Source organism: Armigeres subalbatus, chromosome 3 (assembly GCF_024139115.2).
Source record: "Armigeres subalbatus isolate Guangzhou_Male chromosome 3, GZ_Asu_2, whole genome shotgun sequence".
NCBI lineage: Eukaryota > Metazoa > Arthropoda > Insecta > Diptera > Culicidae > Armigeres > Armigeres subalbatus.
This window is the reverse complement of record NC_085141.1, coordinates 56,102,640-56,122,549: the sequence shown is the minus strand read 5'-3', so window position 1 is coordinate 56,122,549 and position 19,910 is coordinate 56,102,640. Positions and strand designations below refer to the sequence as shown.

At 42.1% G+C, this 19,910-nt stretch overlaps 2 protein-coding genes across 2 annotated transcripts in view; both read left to right on the top strand.

Moving 5' to 3' along the window:
- LOC134224346 (hemicentin-1) overlaps nucleotides 1–19,910 on the top strand; it is a 587,700-nt gene that overhangs the window by 277,359 nt on the left and 290,431 nt on the right. The gene's annotated exons all lie outside the window — the stretch shown is intronic.
- The window catches only part of LOC134227753 (uncharacterized), a 55,241-nt gene that overhangs the window by 12,911 nt on the left and 22,420 nt on the right, over nucleotides 1–19,910 (top strand). Inside the window, exon 2 of the mRNA XM_062709428.1 lies at nucleotides 15,589–16,251. Coding sequence (XP_062565412.1) covers nucleotides 15,589–16,251 — 663 coding nt within the window. The remainder of the gene's footprint in view (nucleotides 1–15,588; nucleotides 16,252–19,910) is intronic.

The window sequence follows — 19,910 nt, the reverse complement described above, 5'->3', positions numbered from 1 at the left end:
TAATAATCCTCCTAAATTTTTAACAAATTTGGATGTAATTTGGTTGTGCACACATCAATCAAGCCTAATTATGTTTTTTTCACGCGCATTTACCATATTCAGTGGTTCAATTGAATGAATTTATGAAGAAGTAAACTTAGTTTTGAATAATCAAAACACAATTTTCAAAACTCGGAGCGAATGCGCTTCATGAAAGTGAATATTTTATGCTTTGGTTTGAACGCTTTCGATTAATAAACGTTGCGGTCGGAAAAAAGGGGGAGCTGTCCAAAGACTTTTCTTGAATGTAGAATGTAGTGTGTGTGCACACGAAAACCGAAAAACATTAGCCACTTTTTCATATAGTAATCTTTACCGATTTTCTCGCATTCGACGTGGGACAACGTTGATCACTATTGAATTTCATAACGATTGCACATTCCAAGAAAATCTAAATATTGTAGGGTGCTGTTAATACGATACACCGCGCGGCTGTTGTAATGTTTCCAAAAGCGCATTTGCACAAAATTCCACGCGGCGTTCCATAGTCGAAAGGAACAACCGCACCTTAGGAAACGCCGCAATGTTATCTCCCCATAAGAATCGAGTATACTGGCAGCAAAAAGTGCAGTGGGTCGTTTTCCGAAGGGAGCGCCGCGTGTCATTTTGGGCAAATGCGTTAATATTAAGATAGTCATGAAACATAGTACTTAGGCTTTCTGCGAGCGTGTACGGACACGCACATTTCACTCACACTTTGACTCAGTTTGTTTGCAACCACGAGCAGCTGCCACGACAAAATCAAATTGGATTGTTTGCAACCACGAACCGTGCGTTCGTGTTGGTGAGAAATGTTGGCGAGACCCTAATAAGGCAAAGACAAAGGTGCTGTTTGAACGAGATGGCGCCACTACATTTAAAGTAAAATGAATTTCCTTGTATGGACAAATCATCAACTACGCATCGCATCAATATGAAAGATACGTCAAAAAGCAACAAATATGTTTTAGATTTTTTGTACCCACGACTTGTTCTACAGTTCTAAACAATAAAAGAGATTTCATTGTACCTCCATACTAAATTCTAGCTGTATACTTTCAATTTCTTCAAGACTGTTCTCCAACTCGTGTGTGTGGAAGGAACATTGAAAACTTACGATATCGAACAGAAGATGTCACTAGTGTATATGCAATATTACATTGATACTAACACGCAGCAACACCACCTGTCGCCTGATAATGGAAATATTGCAATTATACCATCAGGTGTAGTGGCTGTTGTTAAAATGGTTTGAAAGGACCTCAAGCGGAATTTTTGCTAGAATGCAACAACAGCTTTCAATGTTCCTTCCACACACACGACGTGGAGAACAGTCTTGGAGAAATAGGAGATCGTCAGTTATAATAATATAACAAATTATTCAGCATTTCAACGAATTTCCCGATAATGCATTTGATTCTTTGATTGGGTTGTTTAATAATGCACTAGAAAGGCACAATCACTGCTAGGTAGATCAATCTGGGTTTTTATTTTAAAGAATCCTTCTATAGAGAAGACGGCCTTTTGCGGCCCATTGTAAGTCACTGATAAAGCAAATCAGTTGACTTAACGGTAATGAGGTATTGAAAGTTTCTAATAGAACCAACAGTAAACAAACGTTTCGTAAATCTGTTCTTCAGCCAAGATTCGAACCAGATGAGCCACAGAATAACGCACGTAACTCATGGCTTCATCTTTTCTGATGGTGCTGCGAGTTTTGCTGCCAGCATCTTTTTCTATCACAATCACAAAATATTTCAGAATGAACCTGAACACGTGTGTCTTCTGGCTCTCACAAGAAACCGGGCTCTTTTTGCGATCGGATCGCTCCAAGGACCTGTAAGGTGCTTGTAGGGCCTTTAACCTTCCTGATTAATGGTGTTCTGTTGTTGCCCCAAGTCTGAGCCCACTCCTGGCCGTCACGTCACCAAGTGGGACGGAACGGGAGTAAGGCAGGCTCTTGTGTCCAGCACTTGCGATGCCAGCAGCGTCAGTGTTTGCCCTGAAGCCATAGTAACCGGGGATCCATGCGAATCAGGTATTTGGCGCCATGCTGTGATGATTCCTCATATCCAGGGATGCTGGCTCAGTTGGAGACGGATCCGTTTGTGTACCGGATTTCATGATTCCGGAGCCGTGTTGCAATTAGTTCTAGAACGGGTCTTCTTTGCTCGTCCGTGTTATCTCCACTTCTGAACCAGAAGGCGATGGTATGGTCGATCCTGTCGACTTCGAGAATCCGAACGATAGCAGATGTGTTTACTGGCGTCCGGGCATTTACTAACGTTCATGGTGGAACCGACGGATGAAGCCCAACGGTAAATAATACTTACCGCCACTTGAGTTTTAATCCTGTTTCGTCCAAGCGATTACATCCAAAAGAATGTCATCGGAATAGATGAATAGGTACACATTCGCCGGCAAAACTCCAAAGACCGCATCCATCGCAACGAGGAATAATGTCACAGATGCGGTGCCGCCGATCAGCACCTGGAAGGTCCGATCGGTGAGATAATGTTGAACAAAGCATGTTTGCCAGTGATGCTCCATTCCTGGAGTTTGCGTAGGACCAGTGGTGTCTTCCACTACTGTTCACGTCCTACTGAATGCTTTCGCTATGTCGAGTGAAACCTTCGCTGCCCAGTTTGGCACAGTACGCGCACCTAAACCCAGGGTGAGAAGCGTTCTGTTGAAAGGCGAACCTTCCATTGGATTCCAGCTTCTCTCGGGGCCGGCGATTGACTATTGTTTCCACGGTCTTCAAAGTACATGAGATGAGTGAGATCGGCCTGTACTTGGTGGCATCCCGACTCGCCACGTTGTTTTCAGAATGGGAACCATGAAACGCTTTCTCCACCCGTCAGGGAACGTGCGGTTTTCCCAGAGATTGTTGACGAACTTGAAAAAATGGTCTTCACCCGATCAAGAATGCATAACAAAACTATAACTAGGGGAGTTATTTATTTCAGCAAAATATTTTTATCCACAATGTAGGATAAGACGGTATAATGCGCCCCACCGGGCCAGAACGCCCCCTTTGATTTCTAGAAAACTATAACTAACTAAAGGGTAAAAATCAGTTGGTACCTTTAAATATTCGTAAAACCATCATACTATTGGAATCTGAAAGTATTTTTGTATTACATAATGAAAGTAATAGAAAAACACAAAAAGTTACAATTTTGATGTAACTTTTAATGTTTGTTTGCTCAACATTCTGGAGCGATACCAGCATAATGTCCGCAAAATTTGCACTGGAACACTAAGTTGGGTCACACAATAACTTTTCTCAGTGGTCAATATGGTATAAAATTGCTTTCATCTTCAAAAATGTTACGTTTTCCGAAAATATGTTTCACTGGTCAAACGCCCCAGTGCACTGTGAGGAATTCTCATACAAATGAGCGGCCAAAAATATGTTTCCAATGAAAACTGTTTCTATGCAACATGCATGCATTCTAGATTCAATCTATAATAATAGAGACAATCGCCTTTTCATCGTGTAGTTCAATTAATTTCTTCTTCGTCTGACGTCTATCGTTTTTATAAATGATCGGACTCCATCGGAGAATTCTTCACATACGTTTCCATTTCCTGATTTCCCCAGGGGCGACTGCCGAGTGCCGAGTCAAGCTTCTATTTCCACTGTGCATACCATTTTAATTTTTTCCAATTTTCTTGGAACTACTCAGCCGCAAGGCATAATCCGTCGTTCTTCCATAATGCAAGGCCGTAACATGAATCCGGTTCATCTGGTCTTCTCCTCGGCATGCATCTGCGTGGCGGCAATAGTGGAATCAACCAGCTCGGAATCCGAACCAATCCACCGAAACAAGTGACAATGCCAGATAATACGGCTTTATCGCTTATCTCATATTGGTTTCTGGTGCATGCTCGTATTTCTGTACAAATGCACAGAATAGTCAGTCATCCGTACACTCTGTACCGGGTGTAGCGTGCAGTTCGTTCCGATTTGCACAAAGGCGAACAGCAAGCAGTGCAGCTCCTGGTGTTATTATTGGTCTTGCACTCGATACCGTACCGGGCGGAGGTGAATGCTTCTGGCGCTCTGTAGGGTAGCGTGGAGCAATCTTTCTTGTGGAAATAACTAGATTTTTTTCCCCTGTCATAAGACGAGTTTGAACAATCCCATTGAATTCCACCACTTAATTGTATCCTGACAGATACGTATTTCGACCTCAACAGTAAGGCCGTCTTCAGTGTCTTGTACTTGACTCGACTAAGTCGGGAATGGGATTGTTCAAACTCGTCTTATGACAGGTGAAAACATTCCACTAAAAAGCTCAAAATAATTTTCTTATATAGATTTTTTTGTACTGATTATGATTATGATTGTTTAAATTAATGCACAATATTTTATCACCTTATCAGTTATACGACAATGTACCATTGACTTCACACTGTTCTAGGAAGATCCAGAAACATAATATCGCTACGATATTCAATAAATGAGAGCTCACTTTAGCATATTTAAATAATCGACCTTTAGCCCCGGTTTCCCCTAGTTATCATCCCGTGGGATGTGGAATAACCCCGTCGATGCCACACAAAGACAGTGTGCGGTGGTGGGTACAGTATCATTGTGATCAATTTCTCAGCAACAGCAACATCGTTAAGAGCTCCCAAAGTCCCAGCAGCCGAGCTTGATTATCGTTGCGGCGGAGCGCGTGGCTCCCAAGGAGGATTTGCTCGTTAAGACGCGATTCGCTTTCCACACATGTAATCTGTCTGCTGCAGTTTTGCAGGAGGATGATAGCAAATTGAAATTCGGTCAAGTGGAAATGCATACGGGTACGGGTTGCGAGTAAATGATGATGCCTTTGTGGCAGGAGCGATATTCATACTTTCAGACGGAGATATTCGATTAAAATGAGTATTACGTACCGCAATAATTGCGCGCTTATACAGGAATTACCAGCTATTGGGCTAGCGTATACAAAACATCTCTAACTAGTACCAGACTCTTCCTTTAGTTTGGATTCCGACATTTGATCGAGAACTGTTGCGTCAAGTTCATTTTCGAGCTAGGGATTTTGTTGAACTACATTTGGCAAATTGTACCATCTTGCAGAAAAATAGATTTTCATTTCTTATAACTTGATTTATAGTAAAGAAACCTATATAACATTCGCTTCAAACGAGGACCACGCACTTCGAGAATTTATGATAAATTTATATATTAGGTATTTATACTTCATTTATGATGAAAGTGCCTATTTGTGAGATTTGGAAATGATGTTAAAGGCCAGTTCAGTTTGGAACTCACTGTTCTATTCGCAAAGGAAACTGAATTCCTTCATGCTTCAAGATTAAGATTGCATAAAGGCTAATTCATCCTGAAATCACAATATTCTAGAATTCTTTGCACCTCTGAGGATAATAGTATTTTTATATTTTTGTTTTTTATTCAAATTAGTAACGTTTTGACGCAGATTCTAATTTGAAACCGTCACTATAAGTTGTCAGGAGGTAAGGGCTAGTATCTCAACTGTCTTCCATCCGCTTTTGCAGATTTTGGACGAACTCTTTAAGATTTCGCCCAACAAATAAAAGCAATGGATTAAAGGCGCTCAACTATTGAAAAATTGAATTTCGCCAAGCACTGTTGAAAATCTGCAACGACTGAAATTAACTTCAGTCACTTTGCTAGAACGAGCCTCTAGACAAAATGTAATTCTGCTGTACCAGATGACAAGCAACAGGTATCAGCAATGTATTTCGTACAAAAAAACTCGCCAAAACATTAAATTTTACTACTAAAGCAAGCATTTTAAAATGATATATCTAGTAGGGTAAGACGGTATAATGCGCCCCACCTGGCCAAAACGCCCCCCTTTGATTTCTAGACAACTATACCTAACTAAGAGTAAAAATCAGTTGGAACCTATAAATATTTGTAAAACCATCATACTATGTGAATGTGGAAGTATTTTTCTATTACACAATGAAAATAATAGCCAAATACAAAAAGTTACAGTTTGGAGTAAAATGGACTTATGCAGTTTCTCAAACAAATGATTCAATTGTCTTAGGGGGGGCATATTATACCGTCTTACCCTATGCCTATTATGGCCACCCCCGGGTCCATAATACGCAACGTCGAGTTTGTTTATATACGTATTATGGTCTACACATTTGAATAACATTATGGAACCCCATTGTGTGCTAGTAGTGGACCCTTTAGTGTATTTACGTTTACAAATTAGCTAAGGGGTTGTTCAACAATGATGCCACAGGTTTTAGGGGGGGAGGGGGTCTAAAATTTTGTTACACTACATATACTAGGCATACAAAAAAGCGTGACAGTGCGGGGAGGGGGGTCTAGAAATCTAAAATAGTAATGGACGTCATATTTGAATCACCCCTAATATAGATAAATTCCTGTTTCTCAGTACATAACAAATGTTTGGAACTGTTGCCCTGATACATGAAGCAACTCCATAATGTTTGGTTGCTGTTAGTATAGAAAAGGGTGCATTGTTGGAAGAAAATCTGCCTTTTGTATGACCAGCATTTGATGAAAAAAAAGGTTTTTAGTTTGATTTTAAGTTTCCTTATCCAGCGAGTGGACGTTGCCGACATGATTACATAATATGTAACACTCTCATTTTTTTTCATATTGTACAAAGCATATGAATCGCTCTAAAAGCTCAATTTACTGCATCTAATCCCACAACAGTAAAATAGGCTTTACTATCTTGCTTATCTGTGGTAAGCTGGAAATGGTTGAGTTTGTTTAATTTACAAAATCAACCAAAATGCATTTGTTACAAATATGCGATCATGGGCAGTATAGGGCACTGCATGGACATGCTTTGTTTTTTCTTCTTACTGCAAAGAAATTAGAAAACATTAAGGCCACTAAATGTCAAACTACATGTAGAACGAAATTCATCCGTGCAGTGCCCTATTCCTCAGTCAAGTGACAGATCATAGTAGTCTTCATACAAAATAAACAGCACTCAAATGAAATTTCCACGTAATGACCGGACCATCGTTTGGTTGCTGTTAGTTATTAGAAACACGCATTGTGAAAAGGACATCGACTATTTTCAGGACCATCATTTTATGACAAGAAAGGGTTGATTGCATGAATGGCGAAGGTCCCGTACATTAGTGTTGGTTATTATAAATGGTGGGGTCTTAGCGGAAAATCATCTAGTGTCCTGGTGCCGAAAAGGTCATTTGGCCAAATAGGTTATTTTGCCGAATTGGTCTTTAGGCCGAACATGTCATTTGGCAGAATAGGTCATTTGAAAAGACGTTTCACTACTAACTTCTCACTTTTAAAAGTGATAAGCGCGAAGTGAGTGGTGCGTGAGTTGACCAGTGCGCTGATTGAAAATTTATAGGCAGCGGCGTAATGAAGCAGCAAGCGGTGGGGGCGTATCGACGTTATGCCGTTGGTCATGGCGGCGACGCGGGTAGGCATGGACTGATTTCAAACGTCTCAATTCTCCGGAGTTCTTTCGAAAGTTTCAAAACGAGTTTGTTGGGAACTTCATCAAAAAAATCCTCTGGATATTCCTCCAGGAATTCCTCTGGAAGTTCCTCCGGAAATTCCTTCGGGAGTCCTCCGAAGATTCCTTCAGGAGTTCCTCCGGAAGTTCCTTCAGGAGTTCTTCCGAAAGTTTCTTCAGGAGTTCATCCGGAAGTTCCTTCAGGAGTTACTCCAGAAGTCACTTCAGGAGTTTCTGCAGAAGTTTCTTTAGGAGTTCCTCCGGAAGTTCTTTCAGGATTTCCTCCGGAAGTTCCTTCAGGAGTTTCTCTGGAAGTTCCTTCAGTAGTTCCTCAGGAAGTTCCTTCAGGAGTTCATCAGGAAGTTGCTTCAGGAGTTCTTCTGGAAGTTCCTTCAGGAGTTTCTCCGGAAGTTCCTTCAGGAGTTCCTCCGGAAATTCCTTCAGAAGTTCCTCCGGAAGTTTCTTCAGTAGTTCCTCCGGAAGTTCCTTCAGGAGTTCCTCCGAAAAATCCTTCAGGAGTTCCTCCGGAAATTCCTTCAGGAGTTCCTACGGAAGTTCCTTCAGGAGTTTCTCGGGAAGTTCCTTCAGGAGTTCCTCCGGAAGTTCCTTCAGGAGTTCCTCCGGAAGTTCCTTCAGGAGTTCCTCCGGAAGTTCCTTCAGGAGTTCCTCCGGAAGTTCCTTCAGGAGTTCCTTTAGAAGTTCCTTCGGAAACTCTTTCCAGAGTTCCTCCGGAAGTTCCTTCAGGAAATCCTCCGAAAATTTCATCAGGAATTCTTTCGGAAGTTGCACCACGAATTCCTCCGAAAGTTGCATCACGAATTCCTCCGGAAGTTCCATCAGAAATTCCTCAGGAAATTCCACCAGGAATTCCCTCGGAAGCTCCACCAGTAATTCCCCAAAACATTTATCCCAAAATTCCCCTATAAAATCGTTTTGGAACTCTTCAGTAATTCCTTCATAAATTCTCCTGGTCGTTTCTGAACAAGCTCCTCTAGAAATGGAATGCACATGAAAACCCCTCGGAAATTATATATGTTTGAAATTCTTTCTGCAATTCCTACAGAAAATTTTACATAAATTCCTTCCGAAAGTCTACTATTTTTGTCTTGGTACTTCCACCCAAATTTCGATCCTGGAAATTCTCCTGCCTTATCTTCTTCGAGTTCCTTCAGGAGTTTCCGCGGCAATTACTTCAAGAATCCTTCTATAAATTTCTTAAATCACTGAGATGTTGGATATATGGTGTAGGTATTGAGGCAGGGTTTGTTTTGGTAAATGGTATGCCGTGTAGTTTGATCAGTTCAAAACATAATCGAACGAACACTAATTATTTTAATTACCGACCGCACTAAGCAGAACAAAATTGTCGATGACCAGCCGATCTCTCTGCTAACCGCACAAAGCAGAACAATATTTTCGATGACCGGCCGATCGTTCTGCTTACTAACGCGAACTGCATCTTCACTTTCTAATTAATTTACTCACCCGCACAAAGCAGAACAACATTTCGATTAATTGCATATTATTCGGCAACTCGGCCATACGAAAACCATTTTTTTGTTGAATATCTTGGCTGTGCATATGCACAGCATATGTTTCGAAATGGACAAATTGATATGAAATTTGCGAAAAAGAATCCACGTGTCTTGGAGGGACACGGATTCTGACGGCTTTTCCGCAAACGTGACCTTTAAGTGGTCTTGTTGTGTAGGGGTTATCACGCCTATCTAGAGAGTAGGAGGTTGAGGGTTCGGATGAGGATGAGGCAATGTACAAAAAAGTGTGTCTCACATTTTTTGTACACACACACACACACATACATACATACAGACATCACCTCAATTCGTCGAGCTGAGTCGATTGGTATATAACATCATGGATCTCCGAGCATTCTATCAAAAGTTTTGTTTTGGAGTGATCATACAGCCTTTACGTATACTTAGTATACGAGTAAGGCAAAAACATTTAGAATACAAACAGAAGTAAATTCGGAATTCAAAAAGAATTTCATTTGCAATGCGTAAGGAATTTCATTCGGAATCCGAACAGGATTCCATTCCGATTGCAAGAAATTTCTATTCGAATTTCGAAATTCGGACAGAATTCCATACGAAAATCGAATAGAATCCCATTCGGAATTCAAACAGAACTTCATTCGAAATTTGAACAGAACTCAATCGAAAAGAAAAATTTTTAAAACTCTAACAGAATACCATTCACAAATATGAAAGAGAACTCCATTCGGAAAACCAACTGAATTACATGCTGAATTCAAACAGAATTTCATTTAACAATCGATACCAAGAAAAATTTGCGAAGATCCGAAAATCTCTCAGCGATTTGAATCAGTCGCCGATTCAGAATTGTTGTAGCGAACCTTGTGGTTCAAACAATTCGAACATGGAGCTATGTCTTGTTAGAGTTATGAATAGAAAATAATGTTTAGTTTTTTCGTATAATGTCTTTTATTCGGCCAAGTGACTTTTTCAGCCAAATGTAAATTGGACAAAACGGCTATTCTGCTAAATGGCCTATTCGGCCATATGACTCAATCGGGTAAATAACCTATCCGGCTATATGACCCTTTCGGCCAAATGACTTTCGACCTATCGTTCGGCCAAATGGTATATGGTAGGTACTTTCGGCCTGATTCACGCAAAAAAAGCGTTCATGAATTCGTGAACTAACAAGTTCACGGTGTATTTTTTCGTGAACAACAGCCACGGATTCGGGAACACAGTCACGTTTTCTGGGACGTTCTGGAAAACGTGACTGATTTTCCCGAATCCATAAATTAAATCACGGTGTATTTTTGCTGGTTCACGAATTCGGGAACGCTTTTTTTGCGTGTGGCCTTTGGCCAAATGGCATTCGGCCAAACGGCGGGTTCGATTCCCGGTCTAATTGAGGGGATCTTCGAAATGTGATTTTTTTTTGTCCATTGTGCTTGCCACACAAGATTCATTTTACATACTCATGAATTGGCGGGCATAATAAATCTTTCAATAAATGACTGAGGAATTACTTGTTTAAAAGTAGGCCAAGTTCCAGATGACATGTACAGCTTTTGTAGGAGAATAAAAGGATTGTATGCACATTATCTGTACATTCGATTGAATCGAAAGAATAGTTGTCAGCTCATTTGAAGTAATGAAAAGTCTTTCGGTGAAATATGTTCGAAGCTAAGCAGAAGCCTATTTTATTTCTAATTCCTATAATTTTCCAACTTAAAACGATCCATTCCAGCTTTGATTTCAATTTTTAGTGAAAAGAAAATTGAATCCAGACTACATCTCATAAAATGAAACAAATTGCACTTGCTGCGTACCATAAACCCTCCCGCGGGATCATCTAATTAGGTTGCTCGTTTCGTTGAATTTAATAACCGCCTCCCCACCCACTCCTTGCTTGACACAGCACCGACGACGGGAAGTGGGTACCGGCTGCCAAATTGGAGCATTATCTGTAGGCAGCCACCGTCCCGCTTTTATCGTAATTGCGCTCATTGCCTGCTAATCGGTTTACACAATTTTCATAATTTCAACTTTGGATTCAATTTGGCTGTTCGTTCTTCGATGAGCACGGAGAGCTGTTTAGTGTAGCCGGCTGTAGGTTTACCAGCCAAGCATCGACGCCAAATGAGCAGCCGAGTGGCAAGCTTATCGGCCGTTAATTTCTAATGCTGTTGGTGCTTCAGACGCGTTCCATTACCGAGCAAGGCTGAATTCGTCCGAAATGGCGTCTTTCAGGGAACCGAATTTAAACTACCGGTCACAGTCGGTTTCAAGAGCTAAGTTTTTTTTTATGTTTCTATTTTTGACATGAAAGCAAATAGGAGCACACACACTTGTTTGGCAAACTCGAATGATTTACATAAAATATCTGAGAAAATTGAAACTCCACTATGCGAAATTGACGCCAATGAACACTTCAGTCGGTAATTTCATTCGAGATCTGCGATGGTGATGTGTCGCCTGTTCCGACATTCCCCGAAGGCTAATTTGGCCCTGTTGTATATTAGTTCGTTTGCTGTCATATCGTTCCATTGTTTGGCGAAAAAGTTCCTGGATCGCAGCTCGCTACGAATAGACTCGCTCACCCTGTAAGTCAAACCCACCAGCACACAAACGCAAAGCGCAGATATTTGGCAAACCTCCCACCAGCAATGTTACATGCCACCAGTATGCGATCATCCCATCCGAGCCTCCAAACAGCGACCTGCCACAGGAAAGCTCGTTATCGTTATTCAGTGGCAAACGATCGCCCTGGGGCGCATTACATTGAATTTTTTATCAGCATTTCCCATGTTTCCATTAGGCATCCCGCCATAGTTCGTGTACTGACAAGCCGACAACTGCCGCCCACCACAATGGAAAGCGACTAAGGTCGTAAAAATCGATGATTTAGCGCAGACACCCCGAGAGCAGAAGCGAACAATAAAAATGGATTTAATTTTGTAAATTGAACCTCAAAGCGGGCGGCACGTGTTCTGCAACAGAGTAACACAGCGTGTATTGGAAGGCAGGTGGGACGAGCTTGAAAAGCTTTCTATTCAACTTGACGAGGGCTATGCCGAGGGTAAGGTCTGAAGACTTTCGGTTTTAATTAACTTGATTTTCGCTTTTGTTTCAACTTCCGATTTCCAAGTACTGCTGCTGATTGTTTAAGAACGGAATCCAATTTGCAAGTTCCGTTAGGCTCATTTGCATAAGAGTACTTTCAAAAGCGAAATAGATCGATCCGGGAAGTGTGTTCGTTTCTGGAATCATCCTTTGCGAACTTCAGCAGTTGCATTGGCTTAAAGATCTAGCATATTCTTTTTCATAGTTATTATCTATTATAAGTCACATCAGACATGTTCGGTCGAATACAGAATGCAAATGTATGCAGTGATTAGTAAAAGTCTCCCATCAATAACTACTAAGAACATTTATAAGAACACATTGCAACTAGGCCAAGCTCCAGTAGGAGCAAAATAGTAACAAAAGGAATTTTTTGTCGTATAAATATCAAATTCTATCGCTATACGACAAGTACAAGTGTGTTTTGGAATATGATTGTAGCATTGATAATACAATTTCCATGTATCAAATGCTTATACCATCCATCGAGATAGTTGCTTTATAAGCAGGAATTCAGCCAAGTCTATATGGAAATGAATATCATTATAGAGAAAAGTAAATGCCTTTTTGTAATCTTTTATTTGAATGTTAATTGAATTCTAAAAAATTGAACGAATAGATTTTCCTCTATATCTGCTACAATCTCTGCATACATTGTCTTTTTTCAATCAACCGAAACTATGTCTATTTGCGACCAAGATTAGACCAAAAACTTCTCAATCCAAGAATCCAGTTGGCATGGATTTTCTTTTGTAACATTTTAGACAACAACCATTTTTTAACTCTAGTGCGAGAAAAAAAAAACTTGATTTCATCTCATGGGCAACTTGAAACCTACTTCGACGGTCGCTTTGGGAATGCTCCACTGAGCCTTGCTATTTGTTGGAAATCCAAGAACAGATTGAACCAACTTTGAACAAGCCTCAGCCCAGCAAGGAACAAGAAACCCGCATCGTACGCGAACATAGGACACCATTCGATCGGTTGGCTGGACGAAAATTGAATTGTAGCCTTTGACGACATCAATAGCGTCGAAGAAGACGAGGACTTTTCCGTCTGCTCAAGATAGAGAGCATTGAAAAAGAAATTAAATAGATTTTGTGGCGAAAGACGCAGGGGAGCTGTGCTTCCCTTTGGAAGAGATTTTCTTTACGTCGTCGTCGAAGATGGCCCGTTTCTCTGTGAAGTCAAAGTGGATCGGGTGAGTGCCACGCAAAGCAATCGAAAATTGAAACTTGTGATTGAGTTTGACTGGATGGGGAATGTGAGCCACATGTGGCAGAGTGTGTATGTGTGTAAATGCGACTAAGTTATCGATTCAAAGCGAGCGGCAGCAGCCTCGAAGCAGGTGGAAAATCCTATTTTCTTCAAGCTCAATGTCACCAGTTAGTCAGCCGTTCGTGCTGGTGCGCCCTCGCTCGGTCACAGATGGTGTGTGCATTTGTGGGAAAATCGATAACGATTTGTGAGGTGGGACTGGAGACGGCGAGGCAGGGAGTCGGGTCGCCGAAAGCAAAAGGGTTTTATGGGAGACAGGTTGTCGTGATTGGATTGAGGTCTGCAGAGCTTGATGGCTTTTCTGCTTGGAGAGTAAATATTTGAGAGTGCTTCTTGGAAGCGTGGTGGATGAAGATGACTTTGAATATCTAGGTGTCTTGTTCAATATTATTTCTTGATCGGTTCGGATAAAAGAAGTGAGACAGACAACAATTGATTTAATTATTATCAAATATTATTGATATATAGGAAATCCTTTATCGTACTTGAACAATATATCATTGACTATCGAGTGTTAACTAACAACATTTATTTATTAGAGTTCTTCATTTTCTTTCAAAGCGTTTTTAAGCCAACGGATTGCTTTTTCATATATATTCACAAGGTTCATGGAGAACATTGATAAAAATCGTAGCTAATTATTGAGGGTAGGGGGAGGCCCCATTACGATCTTCTGGAGCAACACGCTTTTTCCATAATCATACATTACTTTTTATTTACACGTTGCATAGATTTATTCACACCACACTTCATAGTTGCCAGTATTGATTAGCAGAGAAACAAAACATATGCGCAATTCCCAACATTTTCACGGAACTCCCATTGTGCAGTACATGACATTATAAAAGTATAAGACGTTTCCAACTATGTGTTGCATCGCGACGCTGCCAACGTTTTTAATCGATGAGCCGTTCGAAATGTGATTTTCTTACAGTTCAGTTCTATTTTTATACATTTGAATAGATCGCGTAATTCGGATTATTTCCAACAGTAATCGTGTACTTCAATAAAATTAAATGCTTGAAAAAAATTGAATAACTTTCTCATAAAAATCCGTTTAGTTCTGAACTTTTGGCTATATTTTGCATTTTTTTTTGCTTAATTACTTAAAATAAATAGTGATCGTGTGTTTGTTTAGCTTTCTTCATAATCACATTTCTAACTTTAATTATGTCTCAAAATAAATAAAATATTATGATATGGAAATGCTAATATCATCTTCCAAACTTGGACGTACATGTTCATGATAGAATTAGAGGCGAAAGTATAGAATTGATAGTTCCGTTAGGATACGGCAGGCATGAAGAATGTTTTTATAGAAGTCGATTTGAAAGCGAGCGGAGGGCAATATTTGTGATGGCACATATCACACGACCTTCCTTCTGCCAAGCTCCCGTATGAAGGGGGAGGGAAGAATATCAGTGTGGAAGCTGACATATCTCCACTGGCAAAAGGAAGGTGGTTTGACTTGCTCATATGCCATCGCGTGCGGAAGGATTTGCTATCGACGAGTACTGTCTCCAAATTTCTAATATGACATCAGCATTTAGTCGAATAGGATTTTTTTTATTGCACAGTTCTGTTTTCTCATTGCGTCCGTCTCGTCGCAACCAACTTGGCTGCCTCGGAGAGAACAAAGCAGAGCAAGGCACTGCTGCTGTACCGTCGACCAATAACAGCTGAATTGATGGATGCCCCCACCAAGGGTAGTACACTAAATTAATGATTTCGTGTGTGTGTTACTTCTACGTGAAGTTAAACGATTTACAATGATATGGAAATGCTAATATCATCTTCCAAACTTGGACGTACATGTTCATATTCGTTTAACTTCACGTAGAAGTAACACACACGAAATCATTAATTTAGTAAATAAAATATTGCCAAAAGTTCAAAATATATTCCGATGTCCAAAATTCCATCTTCACCCTAGGGACATTTTTAAATATCCAGAAATTTAGTGTCCCGTGAAAAGTTTGGAATTTTTTTACAATCTTGCCGAATTTTAAACTATAGTTTTAAAACTATGGCCAAAGAAAGATACCTTTTCGCCGTAATGCTCCGTTTTGGAAAACGACCATTTAGCGCAATCTAATTGTTTCCAAATTAAACCTGTGCGCTGATAGAAATGCTATCGGCGGCGCCAAAATACAACCTTTACAACCGGAAGTTCCTCCGGAAGTTCCTCCCGAAGTTCCTCCGGAAGTTCCTCCGGAAGTTCCTCCGGAAGCTCCTCCAGAAGTTCCTCCGGAAGTTCCTCCGGAAGTTCCTCCGAAAATTCCTCCGAAAGTTCCTCCGGAAGTTCCTCCGGAAGTTCCTCCGAAAGTTCCTCCGGAAGTTCCTCCGGAAGTTCCTCCGGAAGTTCCTCCGGAAGTTCCTCCGGAAGTTCCTCCGGAAGTTCCTCCGGAAGTTCCTCCGGAAGTTCCTCCGGAAGTTCCTCCGGAAGTTCCTCCGGAAGTTCCTCCGGAAGTTCCTCCGGAAGTTCCTCCGGAAGTTCCTCCGGAAGTTCCTCCGGAAGTTCCTCCGGAAGTTCCTCCGGAAGTTCCTCCGGAAGTTCCTCCGGAAGTTCCTCCGGAAGTTCCTCCGGAAGTTCCTCCGGAAGTTCCTCCGGAAGTTGCTCCGGAAGTTCCTCCGGAAGTTGCTCCGGAAGTTCCTCCGGAAGTTCCTCCGGAAGTTCCTCCGGAAGTTCCTCCGGAAGTTCCTCCGGAAGTTCCTCCGGAAGTTCCTCCGGAAGTTCCTCCGGAAGTTCCTCCGGAAGTTCCTCCGGAAGTTCCTCCGGAAGTTCCTCCGGAAGTTCCTCCGGTTGCTCCGGAAGTTCCTCCGGGAGTTCCTCCGGAAGTTCCTCCGGGAGTTCCTCCGGAAGTTCCTCCGGGAGTTCCTCCGGAAGTTCCTCCGGGAGTTGCTCCGGAAGTTCCTCCGGAAGTTCCTCCGGGAGTTCCTCCGGAAGTTCCTCCGAAGTTCCTCCGAAAGTTCCTCCGGAAGTTCCTTCAGAAGTTCCTCCGGAAGTTCCTCCGGAAGTTCCTCCGGAAGTTCCTCCGGAAGTTCCCTCCGAAGTTCCCTCGGAAGTTCCTGCGGAAGTTCCTCCCGAAGTTCCTCCCGAAGTTCCTGCTGAAGTTCCCCCGGAAGTTCCTCCGGAAGTTCCTCCGGAAGTTCCTCCGGAAGTTCCTCCGAAGTTCCTCCGAAGTTCCTCCGGAAGTTCCTCCGGAAGTTCCTCCGAAGTTCCTCCGGAAGTTCCTCCGGAAGTTCCTCCGAAGTTCCTCCGGAAGTTCCTCCGGAAGTTCCTCCGGAAGTTCCTCCGGAAGTTCCTCCGGAAGTTCCTCCGGAAGTTCCTCCGGAAGTTCCTCCGGGAATTCCTTCGGAAGTTCCTCCGGGAATTCCTCCGGAAGTTCCTTCGGAAGTTCCTCCGGGAATTCCTTCGGAAGTTCCTCCGGGAATTCCTCCGGAAGTTCCTCCGGAAGTTCCTCCGGGAATTCCTCCGGAAGTTCCTCCGGGAATTCCTCCGAGAATTCCTCCGGAAGTTCCTCCGGGAACTCCTCCGGAAGTTCCTCCGAGAATTCTTCCGAAGTTCCTCCGGAATTCCTCCGGAAGTTCCTCCGAATTCCTCCGGAAGTTCCTCCGGAAGTTCCTCCGGGAATTCCTCCTTCGGAAGTTCCTCCGGGAATTCCTCCGCAAGTTCCTCCGGAATTCCTCCGGAAGTTCCTCCGAATTCCTCCGGAAGTTCCTCCGAATTCCTCCGAAGTTCCTCCGGAATTCCTCCGGAAGTTCCTCCAGGAATTCCTCCGGGAATTCCTCCGGAAGTTAATCCGGGAATTCCTCCGGAAGTTCCTCCGGGAATTCCTCCGGATGTTCCTCTGTGAATTCCTGCGGAAGTTCCTCCGGGAATTCCTCCTCCGGAAGTTCCTCCAGGAATTCCTCCGGAAGTTCCTTCGGGAATTCCTCCGAAGTTCCTCCGAATTCCTCCGGAAGTTCCTCCGGAATTCCTCCGAAGTTCCTCCGGGAATTCTTCCGGAAGTTCCTCCGAATTCCTCCGAAGTTCCTCCGGGAATTCCTCCGGGAATTCCTCCGAATTCCTCCGAAGTTCCTCCGGAAGTTTCTCCGGAATTTCTCCGGAAGTTCCTTCGAATTCCTCGGAAGTTCCTTCCGGAATTCCTCCGAAGTTTCTCCGGGAATTCCTCCGGAAGTTCCTTCGGGAATTCCTCCGGAAGTTCCTTCCGGAATTCCTCCGGAAGTTCCTCCGGGAATTCCTCCGGAAGTTCCTCCGGGAATTCCTCCGGAAGTTCCTCCGGGAATTCCTCCGGAAGTTCCTCCGGGAATTCCTCCGGAAGTTCCTCCGGGAATTCCTCCGGAATTTTATCCAGAATTTTTGACTTTCAGGAATTATTCCAGAAATTGGTCTAGGGGCTTCTCTGGCAGTTCCTCCTGGAATTCCACCATGAATTCGAAAGTTTTTCTGGAGTCTAGAAGTTTTACTAGGAGTTTCTCCAGAAATTTCCCCTGGAACTCCTCAAGATTCCTGGGAATCTAGATTATAGTTTTCGCGAATACTCTGTACGAAATTCAACTAGTATTTTTCTAAAGAAAAATTTCCTGCCTAGAGTTTTTCCAGAAATTTCACCATTTCACCTTTTTTTTCAAAATTATTCTTTACAAATTTTTTGAAGCTATTCTCTAGAAAATGCAGGAGATGGTTCGAGATATTCCTATTTCAGGAAAAACTCACGAAAGTATTTTTGTGGAATTATCCTGCAGGAGTTCCTAAGAGATTTCAATAATGCAAATCCTGAAAGATTTTTCGAAAGAATTTCTGAAAAAAATGCAAAGAAACTGCTGGTTTGCAACTCAAGTGAAATTTTTGTATATGTTTTTGAAAAAAGAATGAGTTTTACTTTCCGAAGGACTTCCACGATAATTTTTCGAAGGATAAGAGTTTCTAATGAAATTCTAGGAAAAATTTAAATTCTAAAGAATTTAAAATAAAATGCAATAATTTTCGTTTAATATTTCATTGCAAAAATCAGGTTTGCGTGATTGAACCGGATGGGATATATGCCGATGATGTGGAAATTGCAAAAGTCTTAGATGATTCGGTAGAAACCGTGGGCTAAACTCGAGAACGTTTTGGAGAACCTTGAGCATTTTGAATTCCTGAAAATTACTGGCTCAGAGTTATCAAACAATATAGGATTAGGGGGCCCTCCTTAGCCGTGTGGTAAGACGCGCGGCTACAAAGCAATACCATGCTGAGGGTGGCTGGGTTCGATTCCCGGTGCCGGTCTAGGCAATTTTCGGATTGGAAATTGTCTCGACTTCCCTGGGCATAAAAGTATCATCGTGTTAGCCTCATGATATACGAATGCAAAAATGGTAACTTGGCTTAGAAACCTCGCAGTTAATAACTGTGGAAGTGCTTAATGAACACTAAGCTGCGAGGCGGCTCTGTCCCAGTGTGGGGATATAATGCCAATAAGAAGAAGAAGAAGAAGGATTAGGATAAGGATTCAAATAGGTATAGGATTCAAATACTGTAAACTGTATACAGATTCATCTGCATGCTCCCTAAAAACCTTCTTAAGGTTTCTGATATAATAGTCTTAAGGGTATAGTCAAATTTGACCTTCGATATTTTTCTTGTAAAGCCAACATCCTGATGAACAATATCACTAATGAAGGTGGTGGCTTGTCTCTGCGATTATACACAGCCAAATTAAAAAAAACTAGGCATATATGGCCCATTCGTCCCGGAAGGGTTATCAGTCTTGCTTATCGGCGTGGTAAAAAAATAGCGGCTTGGTAAATTTTCATACGACTGTGCGCCGATTCAATTTTTCCAGCGGCGGCGAACAGATCTGGACCATATGAAATGTTCTGCCAAACAGTCCTCTAAGCCAAATCAACCTTTCGATCAATTGACTTTTTTGACCAAAGGCCAAATGACCTATTATGCTGGGCGTTTCAGTCTACCGTAGCGACACCTTTGTTTCTAAAGGGCAATCAGTGGGTTGATCGAACTGTTAGGGGCCGTCCAGAAACCACGTGGTCATATATGGGGGGAGGGGGGGGTTTGGAAAATGACCACGATAAGCCACATGGGGGGAGGGGGGTGTTGCTCTCGAACCACGTGGTTTTTTTTTACACGAAAAACTTTTGGTGAATAACAATAGCGGTGTAAAAAATACAAATCCTTAAAATTTAATGATTTAATCAATAAACGCAAAGCGCATCTTAGGGCCGATGGCCACGTAGCGTCTTTTCAACTCAGCGTTGAAAAGACGTAGGTGTGCATCGAGAAAAACCGGTAACGCAGCGTCATTCGTAGCACCGATGCATATCTTCGTTATTTTACCATCTGAGCCTTAGATCCTTTTTCCATAAAAAAATAAACGAAAAAACATGTTGCGATTCAGTCTCAATTCCCACAAAAAAAAATTAGAAAGGAAAAATGGAAAAAATATTTTTTTAAAAATTCCGCCGCAGATGGTTTTTGGCATCACGCCGCCGACACTTTTGCATC